This window comes from Pristiophorus japonicus, unplaced genomic scaffold (genome assembly GCF_044704955.1).
Source record: "Pristiophorus japonicus isolate sPriJap1 unplaced genomic scaffold, sPriJap1.hap1 HAP1_SCAFFOLD_393, whole genome shotgun sequence".
NCBI classification, from domain to species: Eukaryota; Metazoa; Chordata; class Chondrichthyes; family Pristiophoridae; genus Pristiophorus; species Pristiophorus japonicus.
Window position 1 is genome coordinate 202,120 of NW_027253794.1, and position 19,523 is coordinate 221,642.

At 44.3% G+C, this 19,523-nt stretch overlaps 1 protein-coding gene across 6 annotated transcripts in view; it reads left to right on the forward strand.

Annotated features, from left to right (window-relative positions):
* LOC139250576 (uncharacterized) overlaps positions 1–19,523 on the forward strand; it is a 336,890-nt gene that overhangs the window by 84,871 nt on the left and 232,496 nt on the right. For all 6 annotated transcript variants that reach the window (XM_070872975.1, XM_070872969.1, XM_070872972.1 and 3 more), the window contains one exon: positions 9,754–9,854. In XM_070872975.1, the coding sequence (XP_070729076.1) occupies positions 9,754–9,854 (101 nt within the window). The remainder of the gene's footprint in view (positions 1–9,753; positions 9,855–19,523) is intronic.

Consider the following 19,523-nt stretch of genomic DNA (forward strand, 5'->3'; position numbering starts at 1 on the left):
GGCACATCCAACTCCCTCTTGAATATATCCAACAAACTTTCTGTGGTAGAGAATTCCACAGGTTCACAATTCTCTGAGTGAAGAAGTTTCTCCTCATCTTGGTCCTAAATGGCTTACCCCTTATCCTTAGACTGTGACCCCTGGTCCTGGACTTCTCCAAATCGGGAACATTCTTCCTGAATCTAATCTGTCCAATCCTGTCAGAATTTGATATGTTTCTATGAGATCCCCTCTCACTCTTCTAAATTCAAGTGAATATAAGCCTAGTCGATCCAGTCTTTCTTCATATGGCAGTCCTGCCATCCCGGGAATCAGTCTGGTGAACCTTCGCTGCACTCCCTCAATTGCAAGACTGTCCTTCCTCAGAATTAAGAGACCAAAACGGCACACAATATTCAAGGTGTGGCCTCACCAAGGTCCTGTACAACTCTAGTAAGACCTCCCTGCTCCTATACTCAAATCCTCTCGCTATGAAGACCAAATGCCATTTGCCTTCTTCACCGCCTGCTGTACCTGCATCCCAACTTTCAAAGACTGATGTACCATGACACCCAGGTCTCGTTGCACCTCCCCTTTTCCTAATCTGTCACCATTCAGATACTACTCTGCCTTCCTGTTTTTGCCACCAAAGTGGATAACCTCACATTTATCTACATTATACTACACCTGCCATGCATTTGCCCACTCATCTAACCTGTCCAAGTCACCCTGCAGGCTCTTAGCATCCTCCTCGTAGCTCACACTGCCACCCAGCTTCGTGTCAATCTGCAAACTTGGAGATATTACATTCAATTCCTTCATCTAAATCATTAATGTATATTGTAAATAGCTGGGGTCCTAGCACTGAACCTTGCGTTAGCCCACTAATCACTGCCTGCAATTTTGAAAAGGACCCATTTATTCCTACTCTTTGCTTCCTGTCTGCCAACCAGTTCTCGATCCACGTCAGTACATTACCCCCAGTATCATGTGCTTTAATTTTGCAACTAATCTCTTGTGTGGGACCTTGTCAAAAGCCCTTTGAACTGATCCAGAGTCTATAGAATGTTGGAAAATGACCACATCCATTGGTTCTCCCTTGTCCACTCTACTAGTTACATCCTCAAAAAATTCTAGAAGATTTGTCAAGCATGATTTCCCTTTCATAAATCCATGCTGACTTGGACTGATCCGGTCACTGCTTTCCAAATCCGCTGCTATTGCATCGTTAATAATTGATTCCAACATTTTCCCCACTCCCAATGTCAAGCTAACTTGTCTATAATTCCCTGTTTTCTATCTCCTTTTTTAAAAAGTGGGGTTACATTAGCTACCCTCCAATCCATAGGAATTGATCTAGAGTCTATAGAATGTTGGAAAATGACCACCAATGCATTCACTATATCTAGGGCCACTTCCTTAAGTACTCTGGGATGCAGACTATCAGACCCTGGGGATTTATTGGCCTTCAATCACATCAATTTTCCTAACACAATTTCCTGACTAATAAGGATTTCCTTCAGTTCCTCCTTCTCGCTAGACCCTCGGTCCCCTAGTATTTCCGGAAGGTTATTTGTGTCTTCCTTAGTGAAGACAGAACCAAAGTATTTGTTCAATTGGTCTGCCATTTCTTTGTTCCCCATTATAAATTTACCTGATTCTGACTGCAAGGAACCTATATTTGTCTTCACTAATCTTTTTCTCTTATATCTATTGAAGCTTTTGCAGTCAGTTTTTATGTTTCCTGCAAGCTTACTCTCATACTCTATTTTCCCCCTCCTAATTAAACCTTTTGTCCTCCTCTGCTGAATTCTAAATTTCTCCCAGTCCTCGGGTTTGCTGCTTTTTCTAATTCATATGCCTCTTCCTTGGATTTAACACTATCCCTAATTTCCCTTGTTAGCCACGGTTGAGCCATCTTCCCTGTTTTATTTTTACACCAGTCAGGGATGTATAATTGTTGAAGTTCATCCATGTGATCTTAAAATGTCTGCCATTGTCTATCCACCGCCAACCCTTTAAGTATCATTCGCCAGTCTATCCTAGCCAATTCACGTCTCATACCATCGAAGTTACCTTTCTTTAAGTTCAGTACCCTAGTCTCTGAATTAACTGTATCACTCTCCACCTTAATGAAGAATTCTACCATCTTATGGTCACTCTTCCCCAAGGGGCCTCGCACAACAAGATTGCTAATTAATCCTCTCTCATTACACAACACCCAGTCTAGGATGGCCAGCTCTCTAGTTGGTTCCTCGACATATTGGCCTAGAAAACCATCCCTTATACACTCCAGGAAATCCTCCTCTACCGTATTGCTACCAGTTTGGTTAGCCCAATCTATATGTAGATTAAAGTCACCCATTATAACTGCTGTACCTTTATTGCACGCATCCCTAATTTCCTGTTTGATGCCATCCCCAACTTCACTACTACTGTTTGGTAGTCTGTACACAGCTCTCATGAGCTTTTCCTGCCCTTTGGTGTTCCGCAGCTCTACCCATACAGATTCCACATCATTCAAGCTAATGTCTTTCCTTACTATTGCGTTAATCTCCATTTTAACCAGTAACGCTATCTCACCTCCTTTTCCTTTCTGCCTATCCTTCCTGAATATTGAATACCCCTGGATGTTGAGTTCCCAGCTTTGGTCACCCTGGAGCCATGTCTCCGTAATCCCAATTACATCATATCCGTTAACAGCTATCTGCGCAGTTAATTCATCCACCTTGTTACGAATGCTCCTTGCATTGAGACACAGAGCCATCAGGCTTGTTTTTTTAACACTCTTTGTCCTTTTAGAATTATAATGTGATGTGGCCCTTTTTGATTTTTGCCCTTGATTTCTCTGCCCTCCACTTTTCCTTATCTCCTTTCTACCTTTTGCATCTGTCCCCATTTAACTTTGCTCTGTCTCCCCGCATAGATTCCCATCCCCCTGCCATATTAGTTTAAATCCTCCCCAACAGCATGAGCAAACACTCCCTCTAGGACATCAGTTCCGGTCCTGTCCAGGTGCAGACCGTCCAATTTGTACTGTCCCACCTCCCCCAGAACCGGTTCCAATGTCCCAGGAATTTGAATCCCTCCCTCTTGCACTATTCATCAAGCCACGTTTTCAACTTAACTATCCTGCTATTCCTACTCTGACTAGCACGTGGCACTGGTTGCACCCCTGAGATTACGATCTTTGAGGTCCTACTTTTTAAATTGACTCCTAGCTCCCTAAATTCAGCTTGTAGGACCTCATCCCGCTTTTTATCGATATCGTTGGTACCTATATGCACCACAACAACTGGCTGTTCACCCTCCCCCTCCAGAATGCCCTGCAGTCGCTCCGAGACATCCTTGACCCTTGCACCAGAAAGGCAACATACCGTCCTGGAGTCTCGATTGCGGCCGCAGAAACGCCTATCTATTCCCCTTACAATAGAATCCCCTACCACTATAGCTCTCCCACTCATCTTCCTGCCCTGCTATGCAGCAGAGCCAGCCATGGTGCCATGAACTTGGCTGCTGCTGCCCTCCCCTGATGAGCCATCTCCCCCAACAGCATCCAAAGTAGTATATCTGTTTTGGAGGGAGATGAAAGCAGGGGACCCCTGCACTACCTTCCTCCCACTGCTCTGCCGGATGGCCACCCATTCCCTATCTGCCTTTGTAACCTTTACCTGTGGTGTGACCAACTCACTAAACGTGCTATTCACGACATCCTCAGCATCGCGGATGTTCCAGACTGAATCCATGCGCAACTCCAGTGCCGCAATGTGGTCTGTCAGGAGCTGCAGCTGGATACACTTCCTGCACACATAGTCATCAGAGACACTGGAAGCGTCCCTGATTTCCCACATAGCACAGGAGGAGCATGACATGGGTCTGGGCTCTCCTACCATGACTTAACCCTTAAATTAACTTAATTTGGCAACAATGCCAAAAGTTTCCTACTGATAAGAAAAGAAAAAGAAAAAGGAAAAGATAAAATTCTCACCAAACCACCAGCCAATCACTTACCCGCTTGGCTGTGACGTCACAGTTCGATTTTGAATTAAAAAAAAATCTTTTGTCCCTGCACCAGCTGGCTCCTCCGACTCTAGGGTTCCCTTTTATGTGCCTCTCGACCCTGCCACTCCTGCTCCTGTGGCTCCTCCAACTCTCGGGCCCCTTTTATGGGCCTCTCGACCCTGCCGCTCCTGCTCCTGTGGCTCCTCCGACTCTCGGGCCCCTTTTATGAAGAAAGGTTGAGCAGATTGGGCCTATACTCATTGAAGTTTAGAAGAATGAGAGGTTATCTTATTTGAAATGTATAAGATTAATAGATTGTTGATTTTGAGGGGCTGAGTTTAGAACTTGGGAAAATAAAATGGGAAATATTTAAAACTGTTCAACAGAGTGCAGGAACAATATATCCCACTCAACGGAAAAAACAAACTAATCACAAATGAGACTCCATAAGGGAACAACTGAGGGTAAGGAAAGAGGCATATATTAAGTACATAGTCAGCAGGGGAGTGCATGATGAGAGAATACGAAGAGATTAGGAGAGAAGTCAAAAAAACAATTAGGAATCAAAGTGGAACTATGACATTACATTATGAAGGAACCTAAAACAAAATAGTAATATATTTTACAGGCACATCAAGACAAAAGGAAGGGTGGGATAGGAATAGGGACATTATGGAACAGACAGGATAATACCACAGACAATAAGAGAGAGATGGCAGAAATATTGAATAATTATTTTGCTTCAGTATTTACCAAGGAAATAGAACAGGTAGACATCACATTGGATGATGAGATTAGTAATGAGATAATTGCATTTAAAATAAAAAGAGTGGATATATTAAATAAACTAATCAAACTCAAAGGGGATAAAACCCCTGGTCTGGATGGATTGCAGTCACACATTTTAAAAGAATCTAGGATTGAGATAGCAGAAGCATTAATACACATATTTAATAATTCATTAGAAACAGGTGTAGAGCCAGATGTCTGGCAGATAGCTCGGTAATACAGGTAGAGCATCTGAAATCCGAAGTTCCGAAATTCGGAATGTTCCGAAATCCGGACGTCACGCTGATCTGTGGCGGGATCGTCCGAAATCTGGAAAATGTTCCGAAATCGGACATTTTTAAAAACGGCGATAGCGGTACTTTTTCTCCAAAAATACCACAAATCACTATGCTACTATTTAGATGCCCAGCAGTAAAAATGAGCGGAAGCCGCGGTCCTTGCCAACTTTAGTCCGAGGTCGATTACTGCTGTGAGGTGGGCCTAGGGAGGGGGGAAAACACCCCCAAAAAATGCCAAAAAATAAAAAAATAAAAAAACATTTAGAAGACCCATTTCTAGCGAATTGCTGCAAAATAATTAAAAAATGAAAACTTTAACTTACCTTCTTTGCAGGGCTTCATACCTATCCTGCTGTCCCAATGGCAGCAACACAGGTTTTTCCTGGGCGGTTCTGGATTCGGGACGTCGGAAAACGTTCCGAAATCCGGAATGGCCTCGGTCCAGAGGTTTCTGGATTTCAGACGCTCTACCTGTACCTATATTCAAGAAGGGGAATAGACTATGTCCAGGGAATTATGGACCAGTGAGCTTAACATCGGTGGTAGGAAAAAAAATGGAATACTGCTAAAGGAGAAAATAGAAGAACAGCTAGATACCAAAAATATAATAATGAATAGTCAGCATGGATTTCAAAAGGGAAAGTCTTGTTTGACCAACCTCATTGAATTTTTTGAAGAGGTAACAGGGAGAGTACATGATGGTAATGCAGTAGATGTAATTTATCTAGTTTTTCAAAAGGCCTTCGATAAGGTACCTCATAATAGACTGATGAACAAAGTCAGAGAATGCGGAATCAGGAGACAAGTAGCAGAGTGGATAGCTCGCTGGCTTCAAGACAGAAAGCAGAGAGTAGGGGAAAAACGTAGCTATTCACAGTGGCAGAAGGGGGGTCGTGGTGTTCCACAAGGATCAGTGCTGGGACCACTGTTGTTCACACTTTACATTAACGATTTAGACTTTGAAATCAAAAACACAATTTCTAAATTTGCAGAGAAACCAAATTGGAGGGAATAGTCAATACTGAGGAGAACTGCATCCAATTACAAGAGGACATTAACTTGCAGAATGGGCATATAATTGTAAAATTAAGTTGAACACAGATAAATGTGAGGTAGTACATTTTGGTAGTAAGAATATTGTTTATTACTTGGTGGGTGCGAGTCAAGGTGGGGTAGAGGAACAAAGGGATCTCAGTGGAAATACACAAATCACTAAAAGTTGCGACACAGGTTAGCAAGGCCATAAAAATGCAAACCAAGCACATTTATAGGGGGATAGAATTGAAAAGTAGGGAAGTTATGCTAGGGGAACCTGTATTGAACCTTGGTTCGACCACATTTAGAGTACTGTGTACAGTTCTGGTCATCATGTTATAAAAATGATATAGAGGCACTGGAGAGGGTGCAGAGAAGATTTACAAGGATGATACCAGAAATGCAAGTGTATACGTATCAGGAAAGGATGAACAGGCTGGGTCTCTTTTCTCTTGAAAAAAGAAGGCTGAGAGGTGACCTATTAGAGGTCTTTAAAATTATGAAAGATTTTGATAGAGTGGATACAGAGAGAATGTTTCCACTTGTAGGGAAGAGAATAACTAGAGACCATCAATATAAAATAGTCATCAAGAAATCCAATAGGGAATTCAGACGAAAGTTCTTTACCCATAGAGTGGTGAAACTGTGGAACTTGCTACCACAGGAAGTGGTCGAAGCGAATAGTATCGATGCATTTAAGGGGAGGCTAGACAAGCATATGAGGGAGAATGGAATAGAGGGTTATGCTGATAGATTTAGATGAGGAAAGACAAGAGGAGGCTCGAATGGAGCATAAACACTGGTGTGGACTAGTTGGGTTGAATGGCCTGTTTCTGTGGCGTATATCCTATGTAGATTTGGAGCTAAAGGAGTGATCAGTGAGAATGAGGCTGAGTTATATCAAACCGTGGTAGGTCTGGAAGTGAGGGAGAGGCTAGCAGCAGATAGTGGTTGAGGTTGTGGCCCATGAAATAGTAATGGCAGATGAAATAGGAGGGAACATTCTAACTGTAGTATCTGATTAATCATTGATTCTTAAAGCTTATTTTGGCAACAATCAACAGTAGAAACACTAAACCAAGCAGAAATATCAGACATGATCCTATAGAAACAAAAACATTTTGGGCTGAAAATTGCGGTTGGAGGTTTCCTTCGTACAAATGCCTCTGACCCGAAAAAAATCTACGAACTACCTGTGTTTCCCGGAGGAACGTAGGATTCCGGTCTGAGGCCTTCATTCGCTGCACAGCGCACTGAAAGATGTTTTCCACGTACGAACGCAACTGTTGGAATCACATGGGCCTGGACCACCAATCACTATCTAGTATTCTCATTGATAAAAATGGGAGCTCTGTTTGTACGGGCTCTCATTATTATCAATTAGAATAAACCCATAAAACACCGAAACACATCGCAATAAATTAAAAAAAAAAACACCTCACATATTTAAAATTAATTGAAATTAAATGTAATTAAATGTTTTAGAAAAAAAAATATTTTTTGGAAATTTTTTAAAATGTGTTTTAATAGGGTTAAAAATAAACTTACCTTAATGGACAGGATTTTTAATAAAAAAATGAGTGATTAAATTGAAATTTTCTATGCTTTAAAAGTGTTATGCTGGTATAAGTAAGCTATACACCTGCTTTTACCAGGCGTAAAAAATAGCTCAAATCTCTCCCGCGTGGATGTCCTTCTCCCAGGGATGCGTAGAATCTCTCTAAAGAAATTTTGACAGATCGGTAAAGCCGGTTCTAGGCGCACCGAGAATCGGGCTTTTGCGAGGCCTCGTCGGGTGCATGCGCACTTCGTACCGACCCAGCGAGGCTGCAATTTTCGGCCGATTAATTCTATAGATTTTTGATTAGTACTAGGGTAACATAAACAATATCTTCAATCTGCATATATCAAAAATAGTGCAAATAATGAAAAACCAAGCAATCAGATTCACAAACATTTGAATTGTTTATGAAATTGGGAATTTTGTGGCAGATGTACTTTGATGTAGATCATCATCATCATAGGCAGTCCCTCGTAACGAGGATGACTTGCTTCCACGCTAAAAAAGGATGAGTTCACAGGTGTTCCAATGAAGGACCTAATATTCCAGGTCCTGAACTACATCCTGTAGGGTGGAAGATGCCTGTGAGTGGATTTTTTTAACGTGGGGTGGCCGTTGCACACCAGCCACCACACGGGTTTGACAGAGCTAGGTCTTGGTACAGTGGCAAGGGTTATCCAAGACGACTGGAGAGCTGCTCTGCTGCACGGATCTAGTGTGCACACATATCGCAGTGTGGGCTGGCCCCTGGGACTACGCCTCTTTAGGCCCCGATCACATCCCTCTACAGTCTCTCGCCGCTTCTGCTGTATCTGCCCACTCTGCAATCAGCGACCTGGACCTTGATGACATCCCTCTTCGCGCCATTGCCCTCCTGCACCAACTCACGCTGTATCTTGCAGTGGTATGCCGCCACGCTGCTCATGGCCGCCGCTCGCCACTCACCCTATGGCCCCAACCTGCCGCTAATGGGCCACAAAAGGAGCGGTGAGCGGCGGCTATAGGCAGCATGGCGGTCCCGACCTGCGACAAGGTAAACACAATTATTGACAAACATAAGATTTGGGATATAAAATCAGTCAGTAGGGAGTAGAGTGTGAAAGGCGTCGCTAAAATCTCCACGGATGCCAGAAGGTATCAGAAACCTGCCTTGTGTCAGCTGTGACTCAGTGGGCAGCACCCCCGCCTCAGAGTCAGAAGGATGTAGATAGATATAATGTGTTTGTAAACAATAATCAATTGAGAAAGTATCACTTAGAAATTACTGTTGCTGTTTAATTTAAATGGGTGAATGCTTAAAATTGTGATAAAGGCATTTCATATGATTGTGCTGTTTTTCTTCTAATATTGTCACATGTACTTTCTAGGCTTATGTATTCAATACAGTCACACTGTGTATTGATCAAGAAAGAGATGTTAGGGTTAATGTGAATCAATCTCTGAAATCTGCTTGGCTGCTGTGAAAATGAGGTAATGTATTGGGTTGAAATAATAGCAGGATGGTGTCAAAATCGTACAGTTATATTATTACTGTATAAGTCGTTGGTCATACATCGGGGTGCCCTACATAGTTCTGGGCACTAAATCATGACAAGAATATTATTGGCTTGAGAGATTAGAGTCAAGCAACAAAGATAATTCTCAATATCAGGAATTGAAGTTATGAGGGAAAGAGTTGTTTTTGAAACAAGCATGTTTCAAGATATGAAGGGAATTGACAAAATTGATCCAGGCAACTTGTTTACTAGGGGACGGAGTTTAATAAGCAGGAAATTGGGAGTAAGACAGACAGTCAAACAGAACACTTTTATCCACTGCAGCATAGCTGGACATGTACCAGCAGTCACAGAGCATGTTCATGTCCACTGTGAGATTTGCTTTGATTTATTATCTTACACTATTTCTCTCTTTTACAGTAGACTTTCATAACATCATTGAGCACTGATTATAATCTATAGAAAATCCAATAATCTCAGTTACAAGCGATTTTGTGAAAAATTTGACTTGTTTTTCAATTGGGTTTGCGTGTATTTGGTACTAAGATGAGTTTTCTAACATTTGAATAATGTCAACTGTATGAAAAATATAATGTTGTTTATATCTTTTAAGATGGAGGAGGCCGTGGAGAATGAGAAAAAATCATTTGATTCACTCCGCGATTATTCTGATGGAAAACGTATTACTAGTCTACAACCTTATTTGCTTCCAGTGTAAGTACAGCTACTCATTATGAACTATGAGGGTTAAGACTGCTTCAATTCACTTACTTGAACCTAACGCTGTTTGTTTTTTTAATATTATGCGATACTTTATTGACTTTGCACTGCTGCAAATGAACTTTGCTCTCAGTACTGCGTATCGGAAATTCGAATTGTACAATGGAGCTGATTTTTCAACTCAGTTAAGATGATGGTTAGAAACTTGTGCACAACATGCGAGTGAATTTCTGATCACTGATTTTGGTGGACGAGGCTCCCCGTCATCAGTGAAAAGTCATAAAATTGCTCCTGATACTTGTATATATTGCAATGTTCAGATAGACGCTTAATAAAATTATTCAAATGGTAGCCTCGCTGCTGGCTCAGGGCGTACAGTAAGATGTAAATATATCCATATCAAGATGTTTCATTAAGTGAAAACCAGTGGTTAAAATTTAATTTGCATTTGGATACCAGTAAGCAGGGTGTTCTTCCTGGCCGGAGCGCAATATGCAGAAAGTAGTCTCGTTTGTATCTGTTCGCCTTGCATTACTCCAAACAGGTACCAGTTTCAGAACAGCACCTCTGATATAATAATACTGTTAGACTGCTGACACGACCAAGACCCCTGCTGTGGTCAGTTGTTTGTTTTCAACTCATAAACTGTGATTCTAAGTGAATGCTGGTATTACAGGAATAAAACTATTGTTTATTCTTATGTATAAGATGACCCATGTACAAGTATAGGGTTCTGCCTAATCACTTGGCTCCAGATGACATCACAGCATTAATCCAGACATGAATAGAAGAGCTGAATGCCAGAGGAGAGGCGACAGTAGCTGCTCTCGACATCCAGGCAGCATTGAACCAAATATTGCCCAGGAGCCATAACAAAACTCATCATTTGTGGAGTAGGGTCAAAAGAAAAACCCTCCAATAGGCAGAATCGCATCTGACACGAAGGAAGATAGTTGTAGTTGTTGGAGGACAGTCATCATGATCCTAGGACATCACTGCAGGACTTCCTCAGGGAAGCATCCTTGGCCCAACCATCTTCAGCTGCTTCAGCAATGACCTTTGATTTATTATAAAGCCAGGACTGGGTCTGATCACTGATGATTCCACAGGATTCAGCTCCATTGACAACTCCTCAAATAATGAAGCAACCTAGAACAGGACCTGTATAATATCCAGACTTGGGCTGACAAGTGACAAGTAACATTCATGCCATATGAGTGCCAGGCAATGACCATCTTAAACGCAAGAAATCCCAGCCACCTCTGCTTGAGATAATTGCACCACCATCGCAAATGTTATATATGCAGACTATAGATATACTCTCTGTTGTCACTGTATAGTTGCATAAGATGGAGACTTGTTACCTGATGTACTATCAATAAGGTTTACACGATGTATGCACTATGCTGGCACCACTAGAGGCTGCAACTGGTGGAGACTGGGGTTTCCTGCCTCTGTGGCAGAGGCTGTCCACCAGAGGGCATTGCGGTGGGAGACCTGAGGGTTATCTGCATAGGCCCAGTATAAAAGGCTGCCAACCATGCTTGTGCCTCGCTCTGGAGTTACGAATAAAGGAACAAGGTCACTACAGTTTGAGTACAACACATTGCCTCGTGGGGTCATTCATAAGTACATTACAGACTTAACAACTGGTGACGAGAATACAGACTTTCACGTGATTATAGCTATCTTTAGCACACTAAAAGACTTTGCAGAGGGTGATGATTGGGATGCTTTCACAGAAAGGCTCGAGCAATATTTTGTGGTAAATGACCTGGCAGGGGAGATGGACACATTGGTGGAGAAACGCAAGACTATACTGCTGACCAGTTGTGGGCCCAGTATAGCTTTGCGATTACTGTCTTGGACACGACCATCTAGTAAGAAGCTGTCCCGACCTGTACTGTTATAACTGTGGCGAATCTGGACACGATGCTCAGAACTGCAAGGCAGAGAATTGTGCGGTTTGTCACAAAGGCCCCACCCGCTGTGAGTGTGAGGCAGATGGAAGCCACTTGAGTGATGGGGAGATGGGAGAGGAAGCAGGAGGTGTGAGTGGAGTGGTGGAGGACACAGCCGCCGAAGGGAATGAGGAAAGAGCGCAAGAAGAGGCAGAAAATTGCGGAGCAGAAAACATGGTGGAAAACACACCAAGTATGGTGGATAAAGTCAAATTCAGTGGAGGACATCATGGGTCAAAGACAGAGTCGAGCCATAATATGGCTCGTCTCTCCCTAAAGAATCAGGTGTCCATGGGGGGAACGGAGGCACGAGCAGGGTGCGGGGTAAGTGGAAGTACTCCAAAGAAAGATGGGGAGTCGTACATCTCTGGGAGCAGGAGGGGGCAGGACAAGGAGAGGATGCAAGAGGCAGGAGTCTTAAAGGGGCAGCAGGATGGGAGCGCGGAGACAAAGACGCCAAAAGAGAGCAAGGTGGGTGGAGACGCGCCATTGTCACAGAGGGAGAAGAAATGGGGAGCAAGGGTCAGCGATGGAGGTAAGGCCGAAGAGAGTGGCACTGTTGGAAAAACCATGTTAGCAAAAAGTGAGATTATGTATCTGATGGGAAACAGGGACGGGAGATTACAGAAGAGCTTGAGAGTGAGGAGTCAGAGGAGGATGGAGACATGGAATTGGGGGTGGGGTGGCATCATGTGGAAAGGGAAAGATTAGTGGGGGACAGCAGGACGAAGAAGGAGCAGCTCCGCGGCCTAAATTTGATGTAAGGAAGAGACTGAAACTGCAGTGGAAGTTCAAACAGGAGGTGAAAAAGAGCCGGAGGCTGCAGGAGAAAGCAACAGCTGCCCAAAAAGTTTGGAAGCAGCATGAGAGGAGGGAAGGGCCAGAGATTAAATGATGGATAGATTATCAGGCATACTTCTTTTATTAAGAGCAATGATTACATTGGTCTTGATCAATATGAATAGATTGAGGGGGAGAAGAAATTGCAGCAGATATTGCAGTGTTTTAAAGGCATGTTGTGTCTGCAAGAAATCTTTAGGATGAAGATATCCTAGAAAGAGTTTGGTAAGGAGAAACATAGAAACATAGAAAATAGGTGCAGGAGTATGCCATTCATCCCTTCGAGCCTGCATTGCCATTGAATGAGTTCATGGTTGAACATGCAACTTCAGTACCCCATTCCTGCTTTCTCACCATACCCCTTGATCCCCCTAGTAGTAAGGACTACATCTAACTCCTTTTTGAATACATTTAGTGAATTGGCCTCAACAACGTTCTATAGTAGAGAATTCCACAGGTTCACCACTCTCTGGGTGAAGAAGTTTCTCCTCATCTCGGTCCTAAATGGCTTACCCCTTATCCTTAGACTGTGACCCCTGGTTCTGGACTTCCCCAACATTGGGAACATTCTTCCTGCATCTAACCTGTCTAAACCCGTCAGAATTTTAAATGTTTCTATGAGATCCCCTCTCATTCTTCTGAACTCCAGTGAATACAAGCCCAGTTGATTCAGTCTTTCTTGATATGTCAGTCCCGCCATCCCGGGAATCAGTCTGGTGAAGCTTCACTGCACTCCCTCAATAGCAAGAATGTCCTTCCTCAAGTTAGGAGACCAAAACTGTACACAATACTCCAGGTGTGGCCTCACCAAGGCACTGCACAACTGTAATAACACCTCCCTGCCCCGGAACTCAAATCCCCTCGCTATAAGGCCAACATGCCATTTGCTTTTTTAACCGCCTGCTGTACCTGCATGCCAACCTTCAATGACTGATGCTGATGTACCATGACTCGTTGCACCTCCCCTTTTCCTAATCTGTCACCATTCAGATAATAGTCTGTCTCTCTGTTTTTACCACCAAAGTGGATAACCTCACATTTATCCACATTATACTTCATCTGCCATGCATTTGCCCACTCACCTAACCTGTCCAAGTCACTCTGCAGCCTCATAGCATCCTCCTCGCAGCTCACGCTGCCGCCCAACTTAGTGTCATCCGCAAATTTGGAGATACTACATTTAATCCCCTCGTCTAAATCATTAATGTACAATGTAAACAGCTGGGGCCCCAGCACAGAACCTTGCGGTACCCCACTAGTCACTGCCTGCCATTCTGAAAAGTATCCATTTACTCCTACTCTTTGCTTCCTATCTACCAACCAGTTCTCAATCCACGTCAGCACACTACCCCCAATCCCAAGTGCTTTAACTTTGCACGTTAATCTCTTGTGTGGGACCTTGTCGAAAGCCTTCTGAAAGTCCAAATACACCACATCAACTGGTTCTCCCTTGTCGCCTCTACTGGAAGCATCCTCAAAAAATTCCAGAAGATTTGTCAAGCATGATTTCCCTTTCACAAATCCATACTGACTTGGACCTATCATGTCACCTCTTTCCAAATGCGCTGCTATGACATCCTTAATAATTGATTCCATCATTTTACCCACTACCGATGTCAAGCTGACCAGTCTATAATTCCCTGTTTTCTCTCTCCCTCCTTTTTAAAAAAGTGGGGTTACATTGGCTACCCTCCACTCCATAGGAACTGATCCAGAGTCTATGGAATGTTGGAAAATGACTGTCAATGCATCCGCTATTTCCAAGGCCACCTCCTTAAGTACTCTGGGATGCAGTCCATCAGGCCCTGGGGATTTATCGGCCTTCAATCCCATCAATTTCCCCAACACAATTTCCCGACTAATAAGGATTTCCCTCAGTTCCTCCTTCTTACTAGACCCTCTGACCCCTTTTATATCCGGAAGGTTGTTTGTGTCCTCCTTCGTGAATACCGAACCAAAGTACTTGTTCAATTGGTCTGCCATTTCTTTGTTCCCCGTTATGACTTCCCCTGATTCTGACTGCAGGGGACCTATGTTTTCTTTACTAACCTTTTTCTCTTTACATAACCAAATAAGCTTTTGCAATCCGTTTTAATGTTCCCTGCAAGCTTCCTCTTGTACTCTATTTTCCCTGCACTAATCAAACCCTTTGTCCTCCTTTGCTGAGTTCTAAATTTCTCCCAGTCCCTGGGTTCGTTGCTATTTCTGGCCAATTTGTATGCCACTTCTTTGGCTTTAATACTATCCCTGATTTCCCTTGAAAGCCACGATTGAGCCACCTTCCCTTGTTTATTTTTACGCCAGACAGGGATGTACAATTGTTGTAGTTCATCCATGCGGTCTCTAAATGTCTGCAATTGCCCATCCACTGTCAACCCCTTAAGTATCATTCACCAATCTATCCGAGCCAATTCACGCCTCATACCTTCAAAGTTACCCTTCTTTAAGTTCTGGACCATGGTCTCTGAATTAACTGTTTCATTCTCCATCCTAATGTAGAATTCCACCATATTATGGTCACTCTTCCCCAAGGGACCTCGCACAACGAGATTGCTAATTAATCCTCTCTCATTACACAACACCCAGTCTAAGATGGCCTCCCCCCGAGTTGGTTCCTCAACATATTGGTTTAGAAAACCATCCCTTATGCACTCCAGGAAATCCTCCTCCACCATATTGCTTCCAGTTTGGTTAGCCCAATCTATATGCATATTAAAGTCACCCATGATAACTGCTGCACCTTTATTGCATGCACCCCTAATTTCCTGTTTGATGCCCTCCCCAACATCACTACTACTGTTTGGAGGTCTGTACACAACTCCCACTAACGTTTTTTGCCCTTTAGTGTTCTGCAGCTCTACCCATATAGATTCCACATCATCCAAGCTAATGTCCTTCCTAACTATTGAATTAATCTCCTCTTTAACTAGCAATGCTACCCCACCTCCTTTTCCTTTTATTCTATCCTTCCTGAATGTTGAATACCCTTGGATGTTGAGTTCCCAGCCCTGATCATCCTGGAGCCACATCTCTGTAATCCCAATCACATCATATCTATTAATATCTATTTGCACAGTTAATTGATCCACCTTATTATGGATACTCCTTGCCTTAAGACATAGAGCCTTCAGGCTTGTATTTTTAACACACCTTGCCTCTTTAGAATTTTGCTGTAATGTGGCCCTTTTTGTTTTTTGCCTTGGGATTCTCTGCCCTCCACTTTTACTATTCTCCCCCCTTTCTATTTTTTGCCTCTGCCTCCCTTTTATTTCCCTCTGCCTCCCTGCATAGGATCCCATCCCCCTGCCATATTAGTTTAACTCCTCCCCAACAGCACTGCAAACACTCCCCCTAGGACATTGGTCCCGGTCCTGCCCAGGTGTAGACCGTCCGGTTTGTACTGGTCCCACCTCCCCCAGAACCGGGTTTGCAAGTTGTGCAAACAATAACTGTAGAGGGATGGCTGCATTAGTGAGTTCGTTCATAAACCATAAAAGAGAATGTTGCCTTGGTGGACAAGGACACTGAGGGGAGATTTTTACAGCTGAAGGTAAAAATGGAGGAATTGAATTGTGATCTCTTTAATATCTAATGATCATTGCAAGTGGCGTGAGTTTTTTCAGTGGTTATTCGCAGAAGAGGCAGAGGCGGAAAATCCTTGTATAATGGGGGATTTTAATGTATTTTTTATCTCGGATGGACATTTCAGCCCAAATGACCTTAAGGATGATAACTCTAGAGGGATGATTATAAAAATGATGGCAAATTTAAATTTGAGAGACTTATGGAGGGATCGGAACCCCATAAAAAGGGAATTCTCCAGAAGAGGTCGGGTGAGTGATGTTTTAAAACAGAGCCGAATAGATTTTGTGTTAATGCGGGAAGGGTTCAGTTCTGAGGTGATGGAGATTTATTATAAAAATGTCACTTGGCTTTGCTTCTTATAATTAAGAACAGCAGAGTTAAGATCGGGCCAGGGGTGTGGATTTTAAACAATCAGTACCTGAAAGAAATTGTTTATAAAGAAAGGATTTTAAATATAATAAAGAATACTCAGAAGGAACCTTTATTCTTGAAAGAAAAAAGAGTTTGGTGGGACAATTTCAAATATGAGGTAAAAGTTTTTTCTGTACATTATGGGAAAGAAAGGGCAACTGCTAACTGGCGTCGAGAAGAGAATATAAACAGAAGCTTTACAGATCTCTGTAAAGCACTTGATGGAGGGGATAAGGGAGCAGAGAATAATTGGGTGGTTTTAAAGGAAGAGTGGGAATTATTACAAGCTGAAAAATGAAAGGGGGCTATTCTCCGTGCAAAGGCTAAAGGGAGGGAGAAAGATCATTAGATATTTTCTGGAGCAAAAGAAGTTGCGACAATGTTTATCATTAATTGGAGATTTGAAGGATGGGGAAAAGATCATTAATGAAAGTGGGCAGATCATGGAGACGGCTGGTAGCTTTTATCAAGAGTTGTATACAGAAGAAGACATTTCTAAATTTGCAATGGAGAAAGTAAGTGCTATCATTGAAGAGGGTTTAAAGGACAATGGGAAGCATGTGTGACAAAGTACCAATAAGTGGAATGAAGGGTGGGGGGCGGGGAGGGGGGAGGGGGGGGGGGTGGGCGGAAGCCCAGGGTCCAATGGACAATATGCAACATCTATGAAGAATTTTTAGAGCTTTTAAATCCATTGGTCTTAGAGATTTTTAAGGAGATTAAAACTGAGGGAAGTCTGGTCCCATCTATGTGTAGAGGTATCATAAGCTTAGCTTATAAAAATCAAGGGGATAGAAGGGATCTGAAGAATTGCAGCCCATCACACTATTAAATGTGGATTATAAGATCTTCACAAGGGTTATGGCAAATCGTATGAAGGAGGTGATGCCGCAGATAGTTTTGCCCTTTCAGTCCTATGGAGTCGTAGGCCGGGACATAACAGACTCTGTGGTCTCAATCTGAGAAAGTGGGAGGGAAGCTTATGTGCTAAAGATAGATCCAGAAAAAGCCTTTGATACAGTCTCTCTTAAGTTTTTACTGATGGTTTTGGAAGCATTTGGTTTCGGGAAAAATTTTATTGAGTGGATAAGGATTTTTTATTCAAACATATTTAGCTGTATTAAATTTAATTTTTTAAAATCCAAATATTTTCCAAACAGAGATCAGTGAGACAGGGTTGTCCCCTGTCTCCATTGTTGTACACATTGATAGCAGAACCTTTAGGTTACATGATACGAAAGGAACAAGGTGTAGTCAGGATTGCCGTTCCCAGTTCTGGGCAGGTGTCGTTGATACACCAATATGTAGATGACACACCCATTATGTTGAGAGATGGGGAGTCAGTGAGGAAAGCTATGGGAGTAGTGGAGGAGTATTGTAAAGCTTCAGGTGCCAGTGTGAATGGGCCCAAGTTTCGAGCCGTGCCTAGAACGGCGCAGTCCCGACCTGGACACCCGTTTTTCGCACCACAAAGTGCACCTAAAAAAACCCTCCAGATTCTCCACCTCCCTGCAGGTCTTCTGGCCCTCGGCGCAGCGCAGCAGGAGCTGTATGGGGCGGAGCCAGGTCCCTGCGCTGAAAACAGTGCCGGGACCTCTGCACATACGCGCTACAGTGGGGCCCGAAGCACGCAGCCCCTAGCCCTGGCCGAATGGCCTCACTGGGGCTGCGTGCATAAGGCTCCTCCCACGGCCAGCTCCTGCTTCCCGACCCGACTCAACTCGACTCCCGCCTCCAGACCGGACCCGACACTGACCTGACTCCGCCCCCCCTGTCCCGTCCGCCTCCGGACCCGACCCGACTCCCGCTTCCCCTCCCCCTGCCTCCGGACCCGACCCGACTCCCGCTTCTCCCCGACCCGACCCGACTCCCGCTTCCTCCCCGCCGCCCCCGGACCGGACTCGATCCGACTCCCACTCCCCCGGACTGGATTTGACCTGACCTCCTCCCCCCGACCTGACCTCCTACTCCCTCCCTCCACCCGACCCAAACCGAACCGACCTCCCTCCCACCACCCCCCCGACCCAACCCAACGCCACCTACCTGTAAATCTGGTGCTGGGGACGGGCCCTGCCCGAAGTCTCGGGCCCGGCCCGTTCAGCCTCCCTCCCCATTCTCCTTCCCCCGCCCCCCATCTCCTCCTCCCCCCTCCATCTCCTTTCCCCCCTCCATCTCCTTTCCCCCCTCCATCTCCTTTCCCCCCTCCATCTCCTTTCCCCCCCCATCTCCTTCCCCCACTTCTCCTTCCCCCCCTCCATCTCCTTTCCCCCCCCCATCTCCTTCCCCCCCTTCTCCTTCCCCCCCCATCTCCTTTCCCCCCCATCTCCTTTCCCCCCCATCTCCTTTCCCCCCCATCTCCTTTCCCCCCCATCTCCTTTCCCCCCCATCTCCTTCCCCCCCATCTCCTTCCCCCCCCATGTCCTTCCCCGCCGCCTTCTCCTTTCTCCCCCTTCATCCCTTTATCCCCTTCTCCCCCCCTCCCCCTTCTCCTCCCCCTTCTCCCCCCCTCCCCCTTCTCCTCCCCCTTCTCCCCCCTCCCCCTTCTCCCCCATCCCTCCCTCTGCTCCCCCCCTCTCTCCCTCTACCCCCCTCCTCCCCCTCCCCTCGCTGTCAGAAACACAGACACTGACAGACAGAGAATGAGAGACACACACAGACAGACAGAGAGATAGAGACACTGACAGAGACACACTGAGGGGGGCATCCCAGCACGCTGTTGGAGGGCTCCCGGTGCTGCAGTCGGTAAGTAGAAAATGTTTTATTTATTGATTTAAAAAAAAAATATATTTCTTATGAATTTTTTTTGATTGATTTATTGGTTGATTTATTGATGTATTTATCATTTATTATTGATGATGGCTCTTTA